The sequence below is a fragment of the Penicillium argentinense genome, assembly GCF_028826775.1.
Source record: "Penicillium argentinense strain IBT 30761 chromosome Unknown utg000010l_segment0_segment0, whole genome shotgun sequence".
In the NCBI taxonomy this organism is placed as follows: Eukaryota; Fungi; Ascomycota; class Eurotiomycetes; order Eurotiales; family Aspergillaceae; genus Penicillium; species Penicillium argentinense.
In genome coordinates, this window is record NW_026622669.1 from 596,114 (window position 1) to 619,269 (window position 23,156).

The following is a 23,156-nucleotide window of genomic DNA, read 5'->3' on the forward strand; positions in this document are numbered from 1 at the left end:
TTGCTTGATGTGCAAGTCATGATTGACTGATCGAGTAGAAATTGAAAATGGCGCCGATCGACTCGACATCCGGGCCAGATACCTCGATAAACTGGGTCAGGTTGTAAGGTTTGTGAAACCAAATGGTGTAGAGTATGATCGTGCACCCGACATGAATTGTCGTGTGGGTTTCGAGAGGAGTAATCGAAACACCCTCGACAAGTCGCGCGACGACCTGTAGAGCGAACCACAAGATCTGAAACAGAACCAGCACTTTCATCACCCTCGCTAGTTTTGACGGTGGGCAAATAGCCTGTTTTGGCAAGAATGGTGATACCTTCAGACCCGACTAGGCGGAGGATCTTTTGCTCTTCGCCGTTTTGATCGATATACATATTGTCATGGCGAATCCGCCCATGAGGGCAAACGTGGCTTGTTCTAATGACCCATTTGCCTTTGTTGGTTCCCTCACTCGCTTTGCGAAGTAGTGGCCGGATACTCGCAGGAACACTGGAGGGATTACTAGAAGTACGACTCAACTGGTCCGATTCAAAGCTTGTGGGAGAGAACTGAAGCGCCTGGAGGTAGATCAGCCAAGTGTCACAGGTAGACTGAGGAATTGCATACTGCGCGGCCAGCCTGATTCACTTCAGTCATCAACCGTCGCGCGAACAGCAACTGATTCAAGCTTCTGAAATGATGGTCTCAGGAAAGATAATGGTGAGCGCCATCAATCCAATGCGGTGCCAAACGGCATTTCGTAGGCGGTATATGAGAGGTACAATAGGGTATACCGCAGTCCAGACACATAACCCCAATGTCGAAAGACATGACCAGAGGATATCAGTCGAGCCTCACTCGGAGGGCTGGACGTCCCAGGCTGGTGTTCTTGAAACATGCTATCAGGCGGACCTTGATCGAGGCATATTGCTGGCACGACGGGGTGGAAGATAAGTAAATCTTCATAAGTCTCGATCGCACTTACGCAAGCCACATGGATGGCCTGGTTGGTTGGGAAAGAGCGAGCGTTCAAGTTTTGGTTGGACAAGGAATCTAGTTTCGTTGCTCGTGACCTCACAGTGCTGTTGTCATACCTATTAAAACCGGCGGCGCACCGCGCTGGTAGTTCCGCCTTTCTTGGGTAAGACTTTACTTTTTTCGAACATCAGCCACCTCTGCTTACAATTTTTGGCTTCTAACTTGATTTTCAATCTGTTATGGACATCGTCAATGCTATACCGACCAGACTCACGGTGGACGTGGATCTACTTCCTGTCCAACCTCTTCATGTCACTTCAGGCACTCGCGATGGATGGGTGATTCCGGACAAATTGCAGTCACGAACAGTCTTAACTTTGCCGGTAGGGCTGTTCTCGAGATAATTTCGATCAAACCCGAACTGCACTGGATCGACGGCAACTCCATGTCTTTGCCGCTTGAAGTGAGAATGTCTATTGTTATGCTCTTAATATCATGTATCTATCGACAAGTGATTGTCTATCACACATTAGTCCAGCAGAACATTGTTCAGGCCATTGAGCTGAGCATCTACTTCGCAGTATATAGATTATATGCTGGACTGCAATACTCCACCGTCACTTGAATCCGGTTAACGACCCCGTTAGGCTTAGTAAATTGAAAACAGATTCACTACGTATAGAGGAGCAGCAGCAAATGTTCATTGATATTGTACAACTTGTTGATTTAGTATAAACTGCGAAGAATCGTAAATTTCGTAAATTCAAGCGCTTCAGTCAAAGATAAGAATACAACGTACTGAAGAATCTGCTTGCACAGACAATCATTGTGTTAGAATCATAAAATAAAATAAAAAAAGATAAAAAAACTTATGCAAGCAGTATAGGAAAATTGGGGTGTGGCTGGCGAATTTGAGAATTTGATCATGTGACTACAGTGGCATTGTGATACGTTATCGCTTCCGCTTCAGGTACCGCACCACAGCACGGGGAAGCCACGTGACATTATGTTTGTAAATCACATAATTTAGAACGAGCAAGGAAACACGTGAGGGCGACAACTCTGTGAAGAGAAGAACGTTTGAAGTTAGTGTGGCTAATCTGATCTCAAATCATTCCAAATCATACGAGCCGTAGGTGATTAAATCATCACACAGATAGTGCATAGCACTGCAAGTATTCTGATGATCTCCGATCGAATATATATCCGTGGAGCACCCCTGCAGAACTCTAGATCAAATCGCCACCAATCTATTGACAAATGTTGCAACCCCTAACATCCATGATACTCACAAAACAGGTTTCTAGACAACATCAATCAAGCGCGTACCCGATGGCTTAGATTATCCAATTCCATGGGTGACTACAATCGCAACACTGTACATAATGACTGGCTACTAATTCGAACCGGCGGCAGTTGAAACGTACGATGAAACCACCAGATCTGGCGGGTAACCACTCCACAGACACAATACAGCCTAACCCGCTAGGTAACCACATGGCAGCCCTTCACACGGTGGCTGGCCAGTGCCCGCCGTCTGAGGTAGGTGTATTAGAATTAAGGTGCGCTCGGGCAGGGATCTGAGTCATAACCAGGTACAGTACGGATCATACACAAAACAATAATTGGGGTCGAGCGACGAATTCTCGCCCCTACGCTCGTCCTGAGACCTTGCCCGGCACTCAGACGGTATGTACAGTAAAGCGAATACGTGGAGCAACGACCACACATGGAGCGACAGCTAAGACATGATCAGCCAGTGGAGAAAGGAACGACGGAGGAGGTTCCCCGCGGTATCCTAAACATGTCTCTGGAGTTTGCTGGTGGAACCCACGCGAGCAAGTCTAGGGGTGGAGAGGACAGGAGACCCAGGATCCTGGGAGACCCAGTTAAGGGGGTCGCCATGAGAGAAGGGGAGGGGCAACAGTTTGGAGCATGGAATGATCTACCAATCCAGTTCTCTGCTCTGCGACCCCAGCTTCGGGGAGGAGGACTGGCGTAATGATCGACGGGCGTACGAAGGGAGACCACGGTGTACCTTCAAACAGGATGGACCTCATGGCCAGACTATGCACAATAGTACTGGCTGAGGTTCTGACCTCCCCTTCGATCAGACTTGGCACGACGTGAAATCAGAAAGGGGCGAGAGCCAGGTGGTTGTCGTGTGGGAGGAAACACACGGTGACCCGCACTATTGGAGACGCAGCAAGGCAAGGCGAGCGGGAGGCACGATCCACGCTGGCGGCGTGGGCCACCTGGAATGGGGATGGAGACATGGCGAGGAGCTCATGGGGCGAGGGCCCGGGCCACACTATTTACATTGCTCACTCAATCGTGGATGCCAGATGCCATCCCTTGGGGCTGAAGGCTAAGGTAGTGCCGGGTAAGCTAGGGCCAGGCTATGAACACTAGCGCGGGCACATGGAGTGTGAGCCACGCATTTGTAGCGTCAGGTGTTCTCTGGTCACCGAATAGTGGTGTGAAATGAGATGGCAAGCGTGGGTGCACGGAGGAGGGTCGGCCACGGTCGTATTGCAAATTCCATGGCATTAAGCTCCGTGGAATGGAAGACTACTACCGTGTCAAACGGTCGCGGTATGTACGCGTGTCAATCGATCCAGTCAGAGACATTCTGCAAGGCTACAACGGAGCCATGTGGCATCTCTTCCGGGAGATTATAGGCGTGACAAGTACCGAGTACGTAGTGTACTACGAGTTTTGAGTGAGGCTGCCTCTGGCTCGAGCTTGGGGGCGGGCGCAGGCGTTGGGGATGAAGCTGAAACAAGCCACGCAGGTGGCGGTGCCCGACCGTGTTTCGTTTTCGGATGATCCTGCTGCCTGCTGCCTGCGCTGCAGAGGCAGTCTATGTATAGAATTTTCTGGAGCGGAGACGTGGATTCGGGATATGTACCACCTGGTACATACAGTACTGTACTGTAGCTGTGCTCATTTTGTACCGATGTATCATATCGAATTCCAGGCGAGTCAAGCCGAGATCACATCGACACCTCGACCAGCCACTGGGCCGTTACCCGGAGAAAACAGCCCTTTGCCAGGGCCAGCAGCTGCAGCGGGCCCGGGGCCGCCATGGATGCGCTCGAATCACGGCGCTCGGCAGCTCAGGCATCAAACTCTAGGGCGTCAGCTGGAAATAAGCTCGAGGAGTCGCGCCAAGAGGCCGCTGGGGGTCTCACAGCCTCCGAAGGGTGTTTGGGCGTGGACTGGGCCTGATTAGGCGCGGGGGTGCTCTCGCGAGCAGCCGTCGCATGGGTACTACAGACGACGAGTGGTCGTGGTACCCGCAATGGGTGAGAGGCAGTCCTCCCCGACTATTGCCCCAGATCGGAGATCGATCGGTCAGATGGCGAACCTTTTGAGCAAGATAACAAGGAGGGTAGGATGGAATGCCACACCGAAGTGGGCAACGGTCGGGATGGACTTGACTGCGCGTAACCCGTCACCCGTGGCCGTCGCCATGGTTGTTCGAGTGACATTCGGGCGACGGCGCGGGTGGATGCAGCGAGCATCTCCGGCCCAGTCGTCGTGGCGATGGCGCTGGGGTCGACAGTCAAGCTTCCGGCGCGATCCACGCGGATGAAGACTGGCGAGAGGACTTGGCGATTGAGAGGCCGGTGGGACAAACCTGCTGGTTTGAGCTGGAGTATACCGGATGGAGTATGGTCAATACTGTACTGTATAGCAGTACTGCTGGGACCGATGAAGAGAAGGTTGACCCACGGCGATCCTTTGCCATGTGTGGGACGGGGTCACACGAAGCAAAAAGAGGGGAAGGAAGTATCTCTACCTGAGGGGGAGGTGCGACTACTCGGATTGTGCTGGGAGTTCCCGCCTTGGGAGGCGTACCGGTACTTTCACCCTCTTCACCCTCCTTCCACTCTCCTTCCACCCTCCCGCCGGCTGCAGTTTGACGGGGTCCTCACTGTTCGTCGCACTTACCCTACTCTTCCTAGTGACTGCATTAGGGTCATACTAGCCGTAGCCTGACTCGTAGTAGCTCCAACTGCCCAACCATTCGTAGTTCGCCTGCAGGCCCCTGATCGCGCCACGTGAAGTTGACATGTCTGCCTCGAGTCCTGTACTTAGTACTTGGCCTATACCGCTGCTCTCCAGTAGGTACGTGCTGCCTGCTCTACACTGACACTCCCACGCTGCGACTGACAGAGAGTCGAGAATGTGCCCGCCGTGACGTGAAGACTGTGGTCATGATGTAATGCAACGTGTGCTCCTTGCGTCCCGGAATTTGGCTCTGGAGAATGTCTGGTACGTTCTGCTCCTTCAGGTACTCTGTACACTTACAGTCGTGTACTCAGTACTAGTACAACTGTTGACTTGATACACGCGATCTGGCCATGCGAGGACCGGCGGGTCCACTTCCCGACGATGTCTGCAGCGAGGAGCCAAATGCCACGGGCAACCGCGGAATGGTTCGGTTTCTAACGTCGATCGTAGATGTAACTATGTAACTCTGAGGGAATTCGCCCTTGCCTCGCCTCGTGGCACAAGTGTTGCGCGCAGTAGCTCCTTGGCGTGTTCTGCTTGGTTCCCTACAGTAAGATAGTAGGTACTCTCGACGATGAGGATGCTGAGCATGCTGGTCAGATCGTGCACTCTATGGAGCAGTCTGACTCACGGGGGATTACGTGGTGTCCGAAGAATAGAACACCACTTTTTGCGTCTCCAGTGTACGAAGTATATACAGCAGTAGGTCACTGGAACTGGCAGTATTGGGACTAATTTTCAGCGTCACAAATTGAACTCAGCCCTTGCCGTACTGTACCAGCATTACCGTACGCCGGGGTACCTACTGTGCTCTCCTGCGTACAAAGTCAAAGTCTAAGCAGAAAAAAAAATGAAAATAAAAAAAATAAAAATAAGAAACCAGGTAGAATCCAAAAAAAAGAAAACAGAAAAAGAAAGAAAAAAAGCCAGCGAAATGGCATCGCGGCGTGGATCGTCCCCTCGTCCCCCCTTCCATCCGCCTTCTTGGGGTTCCATCCGCCCCTCTGCATATCCTCTGCGCTTCGCCCCCATCTCTTAACTCGTTTTCGACAGTGCTCCGAAGCCTGAAGATTCTCTAGGTCCTCCACGTCCACGGGCACTTTACTTCCCCCCCCCCGTCCAGTCCGCCTGCTCCTCCGCAATTGCCTGCGACCGGGAATATGCAATAGCCTGGCCCTCGACCAGATCACCCGCGTCCACGTCTCTCGTTTTACCATCCCGTCGCTCTCTCGCCACGTCCTCCATCACTGGCATCCTCCCGCTGCTATGGACTCTGTCACCTACCGGCCGTGGGAGCAAGTCTCCTCGGGCCCGCAAACGCCTGCAGCCTCGACGCAGACCCTGCCCTCGATCTCGACCCTCACCGCGAACATGAACGGCACCGCGCCCATCCCCTCCGAAAAGTCACCTGGCAATTCGTCCTTGAATACCATCGAACGGGACTCCGGGAATTGGTCGATGCCGCAAAGCACAAGTAGGAATCCGTCCGGGGCAAATGGGCTGTCGCATGCTGACCCTCCAGGATCTTCCACGTACTCGACCGCGACCAATGGCACCGGCAACAACTATCCCTCGCTCAACTTCCTCACCTCGACCTCTCAACCCTCGCCCAACCGCGGCCATGTCATTCCAGACCGCTCCCCATATCCACATGAGCAATCGACCACTCCCTCCTCCACGGGCGCGAACCACCCGTCGCCGGGCTTCAACTCGTCGCAGCCCAATTCGGCTCTGCCGTCGATCAACCAAAACTATGATGGCGCATCGCAGCGCGGGAGCGTCGTCGAGGTCTCCGAGTCCCGGCGCAGCAGCGTCGACAGTCGCATGAACCAGGGCATCAGCTCGCTGGCCATCAACCCGGCGTCGCCGTACCACAGCACTAATGCGTCGCAATCGTCAATCGTGTCCAGTCTCCAGCGCGAGCGCGGGATCACCACCGATATGAACTCCTACCGAGGTCCCAGATACTCCGGCGGCAGCCAGCCCTTGTCGCCGCTGGGCCCGCGGCCGGGTGAGCCTCGCAACTTCGCGGCTGGGCGGACGGCGCCCGCGATCTCGTCGAATCCCCGATCTGAGATTTACAACGCCGAGGCGCCCACGGCCGGTATGGCCTACGCCTTCCCGGACCCGGACGTCGCGCGCTCCAGCTCGATCTCTTCCAATGAAAAGTCCAATCCACCCGTTTCCCGCAAAGGGAGCACGGCCGAGTCCCTCAGCAGCATGTACTCCGAGTCGCGCATGCCGCGCGGACAACATGGTGAGTGTGCCTCCGAGAGAGACGGATAAGCTTTGATATTTGCGTGACTAACTCTTACCAGAACTCCCTCCCAATGTACACCACCATTCACTTCAACACAGACAGGTCCGGGACTTGATTGGCGAGGCCGATCCGACGGGCGGGAATACCCCCCTACAGCCGGACGCCCGAATTGCGCGTCACGCACAAACTGGCCGAGAGGAAGCGCCGGAGCGAAATGAAGGACTGTTTCGAGGCTCTTCGCATGCGCCTCCCCCAGGCCCAGAACAACAAGTCTAGCAAGTGGGAGACGCTCACTCGCGCCATTGAATACATCACCAATCTGGAGAAATCGCTCGGGCAGATGCGCCGTGACAACTCGGTCCTCCGTACCGAGGTCGATGAGCTGCGCGCCCAATTGAACCAACAACAAGCCAATGGGCCCTCGCGCCCAGCCTCGATCTTCGAGCATCATCCGATGGCCTCCACCCCGACCAACGGCCAGCCGCAAGGGCCAGTCTTTGGCCAATTCGGAACCGGATCCCAAATGGCCCAGGACCAGCCTCGCACGCTGCCGCCGCTGATGAATGGCTCGGCGGCCATGCAGGGGATCCAATACACCGACGAGCGGAGGTGATTCGTCGCCGCGCTCCCGGACGAGAAATGACTAGTCATGCACCACCAACCGACCACGACTCTGACTTCAAATTCGTTTCATATTGCCATTCTATCAAATATATCCCTTGTCTTAGTTATGGGCTTGTCTCAAGCCATCCCAGGTCTCCTCCATGCTTATTTCCTTTCTGCTCTTTTGTTTTTTTTTCCTTGTGTCTGGGTGTGGCTGTTTCCCTCGCGAAAGCTCCAAAGCAAATTTTTCGTTTCTTTATGTCATCGATCATACCCGCGATCGCCTCGCTGTTCTCCTTTTCTGTGACGGTTCTTATTTTTGGTTTTTGGCGGTCATACCGCTCAGCATCTCATTTTTATTGCATGTTCTGGACATGACGGGGTAACAGGTTACGGCTCATGGATGGGACGCGTTTCTTTCTATTTCTATCTGATTGTTTCTGGTGAATTGCTCGAGGGGGTGTTGTATCAAATATCCAAAAGGCGTGCGTGCCACGATGATATCATTATGCTTTCGTGTATACCATCCTATATGTCTTTCTTGGCTGCTTTATGCTTAGCTTCACATTGCAACTAGCTCTGAATCAACTCAACATCGCCAGATCTAGACCGTCTGCGCCACTAAGTCCCACGATCGACAACAGACAGTATTCTCCGGACCGCTCAAGGCCAATTGAGGTCCGCGTCAAGCCGCCAGCGCGGCCCCGACGACGATTTAAACAACGCCAAACCAGGTCCGACCGCACGCCCGCTTTAGATCTGTGCAGAATGCCATCGTTTCAAAGTTACCTGCTAAACTAGGCTACACTAGTGCAGAAGCTGGTGCTATTTTGGGGCGCACCACTCATCCGCACGTCTCTAAGCGCCCGCCCACTCGGGCGCGTAGCTGGCTGGCCGCAGACCCCCTACGACCAATCTGGCGCCGTGCTGCCCATCAACCCCTGCTGATCGGGCTGCCCTTGTTTGGAATTGCTGCAGAACATGACTCTGGCGTCCCGCTGATTGGGTCGAGGGCTGACAGCTGCCGATGTGCCAGCTCCGTGGAGAAGATGCAGGAGATGCAGGCGTCGGGAGACCAGCTGCAGTCCGCGAGCTCTTTTCTTCTCGCGTCGGCCACTTTTAATTCTCGATTTCTGTGTTGTTTCTCTTTACTGAATTTCAACTTTGTCATTCTTTGTTTTCCCTCTCGTTTCGATTTTTCCCCTGGGGCCAGTGAATGCATCCCGGCGTTTTCTTTCACTTGCATTGTTTCAGGCGTCACCCTCTACATCTTGCCCATTAATAGAACCACTATCTCTTTATTTATTGTCATCATCTGACTTGTGCTCGGTTTTTCCTTCTTGCATACACCTCCATGGTATGTGAAAGTCGACATCCATAGTCGGTCTGCACATCGCGACGGCAACTACCAGTCGCAACAACAACCCGCTGATCTCGACTACAGCCATACCATTTCACATACACAGAATGGTCCAAAATCGACAAAAGCCGCAGGACCTGCAAGTCCCTCTACCCACATTTCCCCTATCATCACCAATTAGCGAAGAAATCGAGAGTCCATCCTGTTCATCCGCCGAGGACCGAGATCTAGAACGAACACGTCCCTTCGACTTCCTTGTGAAAGCAACGAGGCAGAAGGTTGAGAGCAGACAGGCTCGTGAGGGCCGACAACCGAGTGTTTCTCATAGAGATCGACATGGAGACGGACTGGGTTCTAGATTGAGCATCCGGGGTATCACGAGGAAGCGGAAGAATGCCGCGAAACCGGTTGGCTTGAATCTGGTGACGGATTTCTCGCTCGCGGCACCACCGAAGAAAAAGAGCCAAGACGGACCTGTTTCATTTGTTGATTTGAATGACTTGAAGATGCTTTCGAAGGCGAGGGAGGAGGAGCGGACGACAGAGAAGACGCAAGCGCAGGCGCAGGTGCAGCGGCCGCTACGAAGCAACAACCCATTCATGAAAGACACATCGCGGTCTCAGCAAGTACCCGAGACACAGCGAGAATCACCAATCAAAAAAAATCCCTTCCTCGACCCCAACCTGCAAGATCCCTTCAGCGACAGATACGACGATGGCATTTCACCCTCAGACCGACATGTCATGATCGGACTGACAGTGCCTCGAAACGACTCTTTGGATCGAACCAGGGAGCGCGAGAGTGCAGGAGACCAACATACCCCTTTGACACCCTCGATAATAGTCACACCTGCCCGCGAGGAAGCACCGTGGTCGACATCCAGCCCAGAAACCCATCGTCCCCGCGCAACATCCAGCGTATACTCCCAACCAACTCCTCAATTCTGGCAAGATGGATCGGATATCCCACCTGTCCCGGCCATCCCAGACGCACATAGGAAGGCCGTTAACTCCGACTTCCTCAGTGCGCACTTCAACGCTATGACAAAAAAGCGTCGCTCCATGTCGGCCGATACGATCTTCGAAGATAATAGTCCGGAAGAGCCGCCCAGACATTCCCAGGTGTCCATCGACGACAACGATCAGGCCCCCTTGGCTAGCCGACTAAGTGTCAACACAGAGGGCAGTCGTCGGCAGTCACAGGGATGGTGGACATATATTTTATCTCCACTCCTGGGGAAAAGGTCGCCTATTAGCCCAAGCTTCCCACTCGGTGGATCGACCTCTGCGTCATCATCGAAGGGGACGAGAGAATGGTGGGAGGAGAAGGAAATCTCACATTTCTCGCCAGACACACCCCAGACCGCAGTCATTAACTGGGATGAAGGAATCAAGAATCTCGAACAGTCTCGCTCATTGGAGGCGGACGAAAAGACGATCGTCTCCAAGCGGCAAACCATAATGTCGATGATGTTCCCAGGTGGGAAAGTCCAGGGTGAAGCCGCAGAATACTACCAAGCCTGTGCGCATGAGCTGTTTAGCAAGACACCCTATTTTGAATGTTTCAACCATATCTGCTCGATTACACCACCAGACAAAATCCCTGCACCGATCGATGATTGTCCGGGGGAAACGAGAGATCGGGCATTGATCTTCGCTGAAGGAAATGCATCAACTGCGCAGACTGAAGATAAGAAGGATCATGCTGTTGCTACCTCAGAAATTGCAGCAAAGGGCCTTTTGATCGACATCGATTCTCCGAAAGTCACCAACGATCAGAAGCACATCAAGGAAATACCATCCCCCGCATCAAGTTCTAGCTCGGATTCCTGGGACTCTTCTCTCGCTAGCCCCCGTGAGAAAGATCTTCCAGATCCGCCGCAGGATGCTACCAGGGGCGTTACTTTTGAACCTGTGCCACAGCCACCGGTTCATGCTCCAGCACCGCAAGAGCCCATGCAGCCGCCTATTCCCGAACCTACACCGACTCCCATGCCCCCAGCTCCTCAAGAGATCCCGCATCAGCCCCAAGCTCAACCTCCGCAGATTATCCATAACTACTATGGTGCCCCGCAAGAGCCGATTCCTGCTTCGCGGCCTGAGCCAGTGGAGCAGCCAGTTCCTCGCTATGTTCCGATATTCCCTCCGAATCATGAGATGCCACCACCAGTGCCACAAACACAGCCTTCGGAGTGGCCTAAAGCACCTACAGCCACGGAAAGGGGACTGGATCCGGATGTGCCACAGAGCCATGCCGAGCAACAACCACACCACACGAACGAGCCCATTTCTCCCGGATTCCAACGCGCAGCAGCAGGACCGGGTGCTATTCAGCTCTCTGAGGTGCACCCAGGACCTCATAATGAAGCCGAGCACGACATCAATGCACCTGCGCCGGCCTATACCCAGTATCCCAGAGAATTTCCTCGAGAGACACCTCTGCCCCCACGTTATGATCTACATCCTGCCCCAGGCGCAGTAATCATGGACCCCACTGGACCAGCTGGTCCAATGGAGGCTAGACGTCGCAGGCTCGAGCGTGAGGACGCAGCTGGCAGAAAAGTTGGTGGGCTCTGGCGTGGACGCGGATGCTTCAGCAACAAAGGCTGCTTTGGACGACCGGGACGAGAAGGCCGACTCCGCAGACGGTGGTACCTGTTTATCTGCACCCTCTTCCTGATCATCATAATAGTAGCCATTGTGCTAGCGACAACTTTGACAAGAGAAGGCAACACGACCCCAGTGCAATCCAACTGGCTCAATCTGACAGGATACCCACCTGTGCCAACCGGAATTGCCACCATTGCAGGCACAGAGGCACAAAACACAAAGTCGACGTGTATCAAGCCGTCCTCACTTTGGAGCTGTGCTCTTCCAAAGGACGAGCAGTCTGACAACAAGCCCTATGCCGGCAACGAGCCCACTTTCCGTGTCCAGATCCTGTTCCGCAATGGATCCTATGATAACAGCACCGCGGTGAGCAGTTCGAGCAAGACTCGCCGAGACAACATCAACTGGAATGCGTCACCTGCCACACCAGACCTCTCGGAGCAAGTCTTCCTAGGTAATACTACAGACGGGAACTCCGAACCCTATGCCGGCGAAGAAACACCATTCTACATGACCATCCTGTCACCTGTGCATCTCTCCTCAACAAACGTATTCCGCCGGAGCACATCAAACAGCAGCAACAGCTTTCCAAACCTGACGACCGTCATCCCTGCACCCTCAGAGAATTCAGACGGCACAGCATCCGCCGCAACCCTCTACCCACTCCCGGAATCCCAACCAGTCCGCCTCTACAACCGAAACCAAGACAACGAGCACTACGGATTCTACACCTACTTCGACAAGTCAATCTTCCTAGCCTCGGACTCCGCTCTAAACGGCGGCACAAAAGACAATAACGAAAAAGACAAAAACGGCGGAAGCACAAAATCCGACGCCCGAGTCCGCTGCACCTGGTCTCAAACCCGCTTCCTTGTGCAAATCTGGACAAAGCCCAGCCGCATCGGACGAACATTGCTTTCCTCTGGCTCAAACGGAAGCAGTAGTACAAGTGCGGCTTCAACGCCGACATCCACATCATCAACGTCGACTTCTTCGTCTTCCGCGGCGGATTATGCGCGGCCCGGCTCCTTCCCGTACCCGGTCACGATATCGCTTGATCGGCATGGTGGGACCGAGAAGAAGAAGCTTGTTTATTGCTATGGCGTCGGGGATGATGGGCACTATAATATCACGAATAAGAAGTTGCAGGTCGAGGATCGTGGGATTGGGGGGACACTGGTTAATCCTGCTTCTGGGATCTTTGATGATGTGGATAAGAGTGCCAGTGAGAATTCGACCTATGGGGGAATCGATGGTGGGACTGGGGGCTGTGGGTGTCAGTGGGTGAACTGGATTTCTACTTCGTAGGCACCCCATCGGCGTTGAAGGTTTTTTTTTTTTTTGTTGCTAAGATTTGGGTGGCCAGTGTGTCGTTTTTCATATGATGTATGAAAAGTCTAATTTGTTGTTTACAATATTTAAATCAAATATATTATCATTCAAAAAAGAGAAGAGCCCGTCGAATGGGATATTTCGTAAGGTTCTCTTACAGATTCTGCGCCTGCGATAATTTCACTATCAATGGATTCTTTTCCCAGATATTATAGGACTTCTGGATATTCCAATCCCGCGAGCTCTCGTCCAACGTCAGATCAAAGCTCCAAATGATCTTGGCACCGATGAGCCGCATCTCCGCATAGGCCAGGCTGAAACAAGTCTCCATTATTCTCATGCTCGCCGACAAGGATTAGGGACACTCACTTTCTACCAAGACAATTGCGAGGACCGAGCGAGAAAGCTTGGAGTGCCCCTCGACAGTCTGACTCGAAGCGTTTATGCCTAGGCTGTAGCCAACGCTCGGGAATAAAGGATTCTGCGTTGGTGAAGTGGGATTCGGCGTGGTATGTTGAATAGTGGGCTCCAGAAACAGATACCTGTTAGGACACATATGTCAGTATATCATTTAACCGCCATACAGGGAGATGGAATCACACATACCCCTTCCGGAACGTACTTCCCATCAATAATTGCTCCACCGCTGGGTACGACTCGTGGAGTGGTGGCTGGGACAGGCGGGTAAATCCGCAGAGTCTCCTCCAGCGCAGCATTCAGGTATTTCAAGTGACCGACACTCTGGAAATTGATCTCTTGATAAGTGGAAAAGGATCCACGAACCTCATCCACGAGTTTTCGATAGGCCGTTGGGTTCCGCAGCATATAATAAGTAAACCCAGAAAGCAGACTAGCCGTTGTCTCGCTCCCAGCCATGATCAAAACAGCCGCATTGGCCTCCATTTCTCGCACGCTCATAGACCGGTCATCATTGAATCGTAGGATGTATGTCATAAAATCTGGACGCTCCGTTTTAGTCTTTAGCCGACGATGGACCTTCTCCGAGCTCATCGCGAAATGCTCTTCTCGTAACTTCGTCATTTTTTTCGGCGTGAGCGCTCGCACTATCGGGGCAAGGAACGGGTATAGACCCAGCGGTCTTTGTAAGGCCAGGACCTTCATGCTGACGAAGACCATCTTCACCCACGGATGATACTGGCCATCACGTAAACAATCGAAAGGCTCTCCAAAGGCAAGATCGCCGATTATATCGAAGGTCGTGAAGTTATACCACTGGGTCATATCAAGGGTCGGTCTTCCCGCGGCGATTTCACCCTCGAGTCGCTCGATGAGCAGATCAACATAGGATTGAATCAGAGTTTCCTGGTCTCGAAGGGCCTTCTCAGAAAACGCGTGGGAGAGAAGTCTTCTCTCTCGAGAATGATCTGCGTCGTCTGCATTGAGAATATTCGGTCCGCGCGGCCCGCGCAGGTAGAATTTTGGATCTTTCAGAAATGATCCCCCGCCTTGTTTGCGGTGGCCGTAGATATCCTTCCATGCTTGTGGACTTCGGTATACGAGTGTTGTGGGCCCAGTACGGATGACGTTTCCGTATTTGTCGTGGAGCTCTTTCAACTTGTAGTGGTATTGTCCGGTTGAGGTCCAGTAGAGGTTTTGTAGGTTGGTACATGCTGCGAGTCGTGGACCGGGGAATTTCGAGAGTGGGCTCATGTACAAATTGTAGATAATGGTCCACAGGAGGTACGCTGCGAGCTGGGAGGCTTGAGTGAATCGGGCCAAAGTGACAAATTCGATTGGAGTGGTCACATACGGTGCTTACTGTCAGCAAGATGATGGACATCGGCTCGAGATACCCCATTCTGGTCATTGTAGGCACCATCGCGAATCTGATCGGTCAACCAGATTACCTAGAATATCAGACTATCTTGCCCAGATATCTCGGGTTGTAATTCAGTCACGATCGTGTGATTTGACAGCGGTCTGCCACGTTTCCCCCGCACAATATCACATGGGAAGCCATTTCGACGTGCATTGTGGGGGTATCGCGCAAGCGTGTTTCGTGTAACGCCAGTGACAGTAACGAAAATTTCGCGTCACGGTCCTCTCAAGACACTAGAGCTGTAGTCGCCCTGTGTCGTGAGTCGATTCGTTCGGATAGGTTCAATGGCTGACGCGAATCGGTTCTGTGGCGGCGGATGCGGGGAGGAAGCCATCCCCAATGCGGAAAGAAATCAAAGAACTAAACCCTCTTGAGAAAGAAGATGGTCCACGTTGAACTAGGAAGCTATACCCTTAAGTCGAATTCAGCTTCAACCTTGAGGTCATCTCTGCTGAGTATCTACTCTTGATAAACACGACTTGTGCGGGGAAGAACGGCGGTTGGTTGTCTCTCCTGGGAAAGTATTTGGAGATTTAAGCCCTTTTTGGATGTAGAATATAGAGAAAGTTTTTTCAATTACGGTATACTATCACTTAATAGATAGAATCGGTGTCCCCTCATCGCCCTGACAATCCTCATCGAGATTTCAGATGCTTGTGAAAACTCTCCGCACAGCGACGAGAAAGGAAAATTGAGGATTTTCTAGAGCAGGAACGATATAAGTCCGGATATCCTGTACTCAGTCAAATTAAAAAACTCTAGTGCAAGAAGAAGCTTTTGCTTAACCTCCATCAATTCAATATCTCTCGGAACTCATCAAACATGACTATCCAGGCAGAATCCCCAAAGATTGTGAAGCTTGATGCTCACAATCCAAAGACGAAAACCGATGGGGTCACCGAAATAGTCCAAAGAGATGGTGGGGTTATAATCAAGGGTCTCTTTCCGACAGAGCATACGGAAAGAATCCGAGCGGAGCTGAAGCCGGTCTTCGATGCGGACATTCCAGATCCCTCCGGCTTCTTCCCAAAGTCGACGAGACGCGCAACTGGGTTGATTGGGATCTCGGACGCATGCGTTGAATATGTCACAAACAAGTTGTGGATTGACGTCTGTAACAAAATCCTGTCTAGTATATTCCAAGGCTGGCATGGAGTCTCTGGAAACATGGACAACTAAGCCCATCCTTTCCTCTACCGTTGGATTTCAAATCCACCCCGGATCGCGTGCCCAGGATCTTCACAAAGATGATAGGCACGTATTCACAAGTATCATTGCTAGTATTCGTTGCTAACGGGTGACAATTTAAGCGACTATCACCCCAGAGATCACACAGAGGAAATCATGATGGGCTGTCTGCTAGCAGTGACAAAGTCCACATACGAAAATGTCGCCACCTTGATAATCCCAGGATCGCACAAATGGGATATAGAACGGACTCCTAAAAGGGAGGAAGCTGTACCGGCTGAGCTGGATGTCGGCGATGTCCTGATATTCACTGGAAACGTGTACCATGGTGGAGGTGCAAACAAGTCAATGTGCGTTCCATGCTCGCCCAAGTTCAGCCATATACTAACTTCAGGCTCTTTTTAATAGTGATCAAATCCGAGAAGTCATCGGAATGTTCATGGTGAAAGGAATGTACAGACCAGCTGAAAATCAGATGCTTGCCGTGCCACCTGAAAAGGCCAGGAGTTTTCCCCCAGGTTCAAAGACTTCTTGGGTATGGGATCAGAGCGCCGAGTGTTAGGTTTTATAAGTACCAGGATCCCATGCGCATTCTGTTTGGTGTTGAAGATGAGGAAACTGTAAACATGTGATATTTATTGCTTTTAAATGTTTATTATGAGACCGAGCTCTTCCGACCTCTGATTTCCATCGAGAAATAGTGGAAATTCTAGCTGTAGGCAATATTTACCAGAAAAAGGCTAGCTTCAAGGTCGAGATAGAGGTCTTCGCATTTTCATGCCTGACAGAAATACTAGATCAAGATAGTCTCAGAAGATTTGGTAGCTCGACATCTTTATGAAACTGGCCTCTCATCTTTACTAGTTGTCTGCTGAAGATGCCCTCCTGTGGGCGCCTGAGGTAACGAGGCCCCCTTCATCGTCTCGTCGCCTGCGAGCGAAGGCTCGCCTCTCTTTCTCCCACATGCTTCCATCGCTTCGTCTGGGACATGCCCTTCATCGTCGTAAAGGGTCGTTGATGGCGGTCCACCGGCGGAAGGAAAGGTTATGTGCTGGGCTGGGTATCCTCGGTCGCGAAGAATGCGTGCGACGGGCTCGAGTGTGCTGCCCAGGTGCCAGAACCGTGAATCAAGAGAATGGTCGGCTTTTCGGTTTCCATGGACGATGTCATGAAGGTTGAAAAGTAAGTGATAGGATAAGGAAATTATAACGTGAGTCGGACTTGTTTGTTGCGGGTACGGCAAAGAGTCATTGAGATGCTATATATACCGACTTTTGAGGTCAGGAAACCTGGTTTCAGGCTCCTATTCATGGACCCACTAGTGCTGACTACATTACTATTTTTGCTTGGCCCCAAAAAAGGGCCAGAAATTATGAGGTTTACGGATTTGGTCGCTTTCTAGTCGGAGAGGTCGAAGAGAAGCTCGTCTTCATTCGCGCTCAGTATAGGAGCAGATGTGACATGGAGCAGGGCGAGAGCCTGCGGAAAGGGCTGTGGGGAATGACAGTGTACCCCGTTCGCCGGTTCGTTCACCCGACACAACAGAACAGAAAGCACAAAACGAGAAAAGTGATGAAGGCATACGCATAAAACAGTATTGCAGGGTTCGATATCACATGACATTATTTAATGGAAAGCGGACTTGGATTCAAGGTCGATGGCACAAGGACAAATAGAGTCGTGGGACGAACCTTTAACCTCAGCCGGCGGCCGTTTGCGGGAAAGTGAAGGCTTCCCGAAACGACCTTTCATCGCTGCAACACCGAATATTGAAGAACACGTTCGCCAAGACAATCAGCCTACTTTTAAGATTCTGCAAGAAAAGTTTCCAGAAAAACGCAATTTGGCTCGGCAACAGCCGATGCCATTTGATGCTGAGCCGCCGCCCGGACAACCGGCCAAGCGGCAACTTTCCCGGGGCTCCACCGGGTTTCCCGAAGCCCATCAGATTTTTTCTTGGCCGGACTGGGGTAGGATCGAATGCATTTTTGTTAGAAATTGCTTTTGAACGATTTGCACCAGTGATCAATGCTAGCATAGTCGTCCCACTTCGTTCTTTCGGGCCACTATCCACTAGCAGCATCGACGCGGACCAGCGTGGACAATTCTGCCCATCATGAGCACCGGCGAGGAGACCTTCGCGGTGGACGGTAAGGGGCCGATCAATGAACCCTTCCAGAATGACCTCGAGAAACCTCTCTCGGCCAAAGACCTCGAGCCCTTTGGCAATGAGGAAACTGCCGAGGTCAAGTATCGTACAATGAAGTGGTGGTAAGTGAAGAACTTTTTTTTTTTCGCAAAGTATAAGCACTCGACGGTCAAAGCTAATGATTTTCTATCAGGCATTGCGGAATGCGTGAGCGCTCAATTGCTCCCACAGCTTAACATAATGATTCTAACAATTTTCTCAGTCATGATTGCCGAGAACGTTTCCGTTGGTATTCTGTCTCTGCCATCTGCTGTGGCTACACTGGGAATGGCCCCGTACGTGTAACCCGGACGTGTGACTCAGGACTCAATGTCTAACATCTCACTCAGTGCCGCCATCATGATCATTTTTATCTCTGCTCTTTCATGGTACACCGGCTACGAAATTGGCCAGTTCAAGTTGCGCCACCCCCATGTCCACAGCATGGGTGATGCCGGTGAGCTTCTCATGGGTCGTCTGGGCCGTGAAATTCTGGGCATTGGCCAGCTGTTGCTGCTCATTTTCCTCATGGCTAGCAACATCCTGACTTTCAACATCTTGATGAATGTCCTGACAAACCACGGAACCTGTACTTTGGTCTTTGGTGTTGTCGGATTGGTCATTTGCTTCCTCGGCGCCCTGCCTCGCACCATGGACAAGGTCTACTGGATGTCTGTTGCTTGTGAGTAGTGCATTCGAGCCGCATTTGATGCGGTAAGCAATCACATGTACACTTCAACTGACCACTATACAGCGTTCATGAGTGTTCTGATTGCAACCATCATCACCATGGTCTCTGCTGGTGTCGAAACCAAACAACACGTCGTCAATGAAGCGATCAGGGAGGTCAGCTTTCGTGAAGGCTTCCTGGCTGTTACCAACATAATTTTCGCCTACCGTTAGTTAAACCGTTTCGAATATTTTCGCCCGCTATCTTGTGCTAACCCTTTTGCTAGTTGCTCACATCGCTTATTTTGGCTTCATGTCTGAAATGGAGGACCCTCGCACCTTCAACAAGTCTCTCGCCATGCTCCAAATTGTCGACACTGTCTTGTACCTAGTCAGCGCGCTGATTATCTACCACTACGTTGGCCCCAATGTCAAGTCGCCTGCCATCTCGTCTCTGAGTCCCATCATGAGCAAGATTGCTTGGGGTCTCGCGATTCCGACGGTAAGCTGCACTTGTTCATGCTTACTTTTGACGTTTGAATCATCGCTGATCACAACAGACCATTCTGTCCGGTGTCGTTCTGGGCCATGTCGCTTGCAAGTATATCTACGTGCGCCTGTTCCGTGGATCCGACAATATGCACAACCGAAGCCTTCTCTCCATCGGATCATGGGTTGCCATCTGTATTGGTGTCTGGATCGTGTCTTGGGTTGTGGCCGAGTCGATTCCTGTCTTTAATGACTTGCTGAGTCTCATTGTTCGTATTTCAAGTTGCCTGCCTTATTAGGGACGATTGCTAACAAAAGTCTGTTTACAGAGTGCCCTTTTCGGAAGCTGGTTCAGCTGTAAGACCCCACTCAATTTCACAACGAACAAATGAAAGCTAACAGGCGCTCAACAGTTGGACTTCCTGCTATCTTCTGGTTCTACATGAACCGTGGCCAATACTTCAATAACATCAAGAAGGCGATTCTGACCATCATCAACATTGGTGTGCTTGCCATTGCAATTGCCATGGTAAGTTTACCCAGCTCTCCAACATCTCGGAAGTCGAAACGCTTTCTCCTCTACACTGACTAATTTTTTATTAGTGCGGCTTGGGTCTTTACGTGTCGGGTGTCGCCATCCACAATGACTCAAGCACCAGCAGCTGGTCCTGTGCTAACAGTGCGTAATTTGCAAAGTGGACCCGTCCCACGCAACTCGCATACTTTATAACAAATTCCGGCAGGCCCCAGCTTGTCCACTGTCAATAGAGATAGCTTTGTACATACCAGCGGGCTGTTCTTGCATTATAAGTCTATACTATACTTGCATTACATAGTTTGTCTTTTATTGGTCTCGGCGAATTCAAGTATCTCATAATATTCATTGAGCACATTGAGAAAGATATCTAAAATTACATGTATTATATTATTTCCGTCCGGTCGGTTCTTTGCGCACTGCGAATCCATGTGATTAGCGGAATTTTTCATAAGCTCGGAAAAACTTGACATACCCCTGAGAAGCGTTTTCCCAGTGCTGGTTTAAGGAAACCATCTTAAATATCGTATCATTCCCATCTCCCACTGGGAAGCCCGAGGCTTGGTGGCTCACCATGAGCCCAGCTGAATCTGTCGATCCCCGACGGGCACAGCTACTCAACTGACTCCGCGAAAACTGATCGCCCTCAAATATACGGTCCGATGGCTGGGCATTCTTCTTCCGTCGGGTGAAGATTTTCCTCGCCTCAGGGGTACGTTGCTGGGTATGCGTCGTGAGAACGTTCAGAGCAGGAAGACAAGCACAGATAAGGCCCAGGCCAATTTCCGCGTTCCTGTAAAGCAATTAGATCAAGATTCTTCTCACACAAAACCATAGGTCTTCGTGGTACTCACGCTGTCAGGATAGATTTCATGTACACAGTGGTTTCGTTGGGATTGTTCGACTCGCGCACGCCAAGAACCAGGCGGTATAGACTGAAGGCAACAGCGATGCCTCCTAGTCCAAGTAGAAATATAACACGTATCTTCTTCCAGATGGGCATTTGTAAAGACCATGTCAGAGCGACAGGGAATGCGAATATAGCGATATCAGTCACGAAGCTAATAATTGAATCTGCGATGATCACTCCCGGCTGGTTCAGACAGGTGGCATGGTCTTTTTCGGATACCCTCCAGTAGGCTGAGACGGGATTGCAGATAAAATTTTTATAAAGGTGATGATAGTGTAATAGCCAACTGTTATGGCAAGAAGGCAATAAAGGCCTATTATACCCGTGTAGAAAGGCTGAAAGACTCTGATCAAGACATAGATCAGACTTGACTTGACAAATAGTGCTGCCGGTGCATATACAGCAGTTGCCACGTATGATACCTGTTGTGCGTGAGCAACGGATTTGGTGTTGGCGTCAACTTCTTCTTTTCGCACCTTCATGCATTCTTCAAATTCATCCTGGGTTAAATCTTGATATGGCCTGGTACCGCCTTTAAATCCGTCTGTGTTCTTGTAAGTTCCTGGTCATGACTGAGAAGAAGCGAGAAGGTGGCTCACATATTAAAGCATTTGCGCAAAACCCCATAAAGGTGACCTAGCGAGCATTAAGTTAGTTATGGCATGGCTTTATCGATCAGGCACGATATAGAGCATACCCATCCACAAACACACGCCGCTTGAAAATGTCAGCCAAGAATCGTCCCATAGAAAAACAATAGGGTAGGTGTAGGCCCATACCATCATCGAAGCCCAGAGCCCGTTTCAACCGCCACCGAACAAAGAGCCGCAGCCACAACAAGACGGTCACAGCTACGAAGCACAAGATCTGGGTGGCATAGTTGATCAAGAACAGGGAGTTACCAGTCTTGACGGTAACCGACATGGGAACGAGAGGAGCGCGTGACACACATCTGTCATTTGGGGGTCTTGAAGATTTTCTAATTAAATCGGGGCCACGACCTCGGGTACAGTCCCAGTGCAACCCGCCCTAGCCTGATTAGTCATTGCCACCAACATGACGTCGACGCGAACTATGTCCGCGATTGCTAACCTTAACTCATGTGTATTAAGTCTAAATCCACATTCAAACTTCAATGCCGCTGCAATCAAAATATACGCGACATTCTCCAGCATTCGGCTGTCTGCCTCTATACTTGAAGATGTCGTGCAGCCTAGGAGAGTCCTCAGCCACACTTGGCGGCTCGCCAAGCTCGCCCGGCGTGGGGCTTCCCGGGGGCCCAGGCGCCCGGCAATTGCGATCTTGCTAGCATGAATTATGTACTACGGTACTCAGTACTTACAGAAACCCAGAGTGTGGAGTGCAGTGCCTTGAGGAGCAGCGAATAGACTTTGAAATATGCTCCATTATTTGTTGGTTCTCCACCGAGGCGAGTTTCGCGAACTTTGATTCTAACAAAACAACTAGGAAAGGCGCGAGATCAATGAGTACAAAAGATCGAAGGGGGAGATGATGTATTTCGCAAAACTCCACGTGCCTCCCCCGAAAGGTGCGAGTTTTTGGAATAGCACGCTGCACAAATGCTTTTATTTTTGTGCGTTTCAGTCAATTTGCTGACAAGTGGAGATCCCAAGGCAGACGAGAAGCTTTGCTTGCGCGTCATAGGGCGATCCATCAGCTAACTAGTTAGTTAGTGTTCTACGCAGGGTGATGCCTAAGAATAACAATCCAGCTCCTTGCTACCCTAATAAAACTTCACAAAAATGGATATGTCTGAGGAAACCTCGTTTGTTTTTGATTTTTAATTGCAAAATCGTTGAACCGTACGGCCACGTGGCTGAGACATTCTTTGTTTCACTTTACCCAAATTTTTTGAGGTTTTTCACATAAGGTTTCTTACTTCAAAACCATCACGATCCTCGAAATGTACGGTTCGAATAGCTGGGAGTGCTGATAAAATTAGGTAGGAGATCCTACTATTATACAGCAACCATTTGGCGTCTGAATTTTGTTCTACTTTAGTAGCAATCGTTTGCTGGTTGACTCATGAAGATGGCTGCTATGTACTTTTTCGACTGCGGATGTGTAGTTTCGGCGTCTTGGACGAAAGTGGCGATACCTGCAGTAAGCTCATGTCAAGTTCAAGCACACTTCTCTATTTTCAGTTCACGTGGTCAGGAGCTGGAAACATGATAT

General features: G+C 51.1%; 8 protein-coding genes across 8 annotated transcripts; 5 read left to right on the top strand and 3 right to left on the bottom strand.

Moving 5' to 3' along the window:
• Positions 1-16: 16 nt before the first annotated feature.
• Positions 17-374, bottom strand: N7532_009929 (uncharacterized protein; the record flags this gene model as incomplete). Its single annotated transcript, XM_056622420.1, is given in 2 exon segments — positions 17-214; positions 228-374. 2 exon segments carry the CDS (start codon positions 372-374, stop codon positions 17-19), a joined length of 345 nt encoding a protein of 114 aa, XP_056469836.1.
• Positions 375-2,454: 2,080 nt separating this feature from the next.
• On the top strand, positions 2,455-2,959 carry N7532_009930 (uncharacterized protein; the record flags this gene model as incomplete). The annotated part of the gene is made up of 3 exons (XM_056622421.1): positions 2,455-2,519; positions 2,559-2,646; positions 2,714-2,959. 3 exons carry the CDS (start codon positions 2,455-2,457, stop codon positions 2,957-2,959), a joined length of 399 nt encoding a protein of 132 aa, XP_056469837.1.
• A 3,284-nt stretch (positions 2,960-6,243) lies between these two features.
• N7532_009931 (uncharacterized protein) lies at positions 6,244-7,850 on the top strand (the record flags this gene model as incomplete). The annotated part of the gene is made up of 3 exons (XM_056622422.1): positions 6,244-7,234; positions 7,296-7,461; positions 7,514-7,850. The coding sequence occupies 3 exons, from the start codon at positions 6,244-6,246 to the stop codon at positions 7,848-7,850; spliced, it is 1,494 nt and encodes a 497-aa protein (XP_056469838.1).
• Positions 7,851-9,307: 1,457 nt separating this feature from the next.
• N7532_009932 (uncharacterized protein) lies at positions 9,308-13,117 on the top strand (the record flags this gene model as incomplete). Its single annotated transcript, XM_056622423.1, has 1 exon — positions 9,308-13,117. One exon carries the CDS (start codon positions 9,308-9,310, stop codon positions 13,115-13,117), a length of 3,810 nt encoding a protein of 1,269 aa, XP_056469839.1.
• A 178-nt stretch (positions 13,118-13,295) lies between these two features.
• N7532_009933 (cytochrome P450) lies at positions 13,296-14,981 on the bottom strand (the record flags this gene model as incomplete). The annotated part of the gene is made up of 4 exons (XM_056622424.1): positions 13,296-13,455; positions 13,511-13,683; positions 13,748-14,854; positions 14,913-14,981. 4 exons carry the CDS (start codon positions 14,979-14,981, stop codon positions 13,296-13,298), a joined length of 1,509 nt encoding a protein of 502 aa, XP_056469840.1.
• Positions 14,982-15,803: 822 nt separating this feature from the next.
• On the top strand, positions 15,804-16,731 carry N7532_009934 (phytanoyl-CoA dioxygenase family protein; the record flags this gene model as incomplete). Its single annotated transcript, XM_056622425.1, has 3 exons — positions 15,804-16,113; positions 16,348-16,519; positions 16,578-16,731. The coding sequence occupies 3 exons, from the start codon at positions 15,804-15,806 to the stop codon at positions 16,729-16,731; spliced, it is 636 nt and encodes a 211-aa protein (XP_056469841.1).
• Positions 16,732-18,285: 1,554 nt separating this feature from the next.
• On the top strand, positions 18,286-20,202 carry N7532_009935 (uncharacterized protein; the record flags this gene model as incomplete). The annotated part of the gene is made up of 10 exons (XM_056622426.1): positions 18,286-18,440; positions 18,512-18,525; positions 18,581-18,653; positions 18,708-19,039; positions 19,112-19,255; positions 19,314-19,528; positions 19,587-19,784; positions 19,845-19,872; positions 19,929-20,044; positions 20,119-20,202. The coding sequence occupies 10 exons, from the start codon at positions 18,286-18,288 to the stop codon at positions 20,200-20,202; spliced, it is 1,359 nt and encodes a 452-aa protein (XP_056469842.1).
• Positions 20,203-20,435: 233 nt separating this feature from the next.
• Positions 20,436-21,884, bottom strand: N7532_009936 (uncharacterized protein; the record flags this gene model as incomplete). Its single annotated transcript, XM_056622427.1, has 7 exons — positions 20,436-20,469; positions 20,526-20,843; positions 20,905-21,190; positions 21,283-21,504; positions 21,560-21,596; positions 21,658-21,677; positions 21,740-21,884. The coding sequence occupies 7 exons, from the start codon at positions 21,882-21,884 to the stop codon at positions 20,436-20,438; spliced, it is 1,062 nt and encodes a 353-aa protein (XP_056469843.1).
• Positions 21,885-23,156: the final 1,272 nt, after the last annotated feature.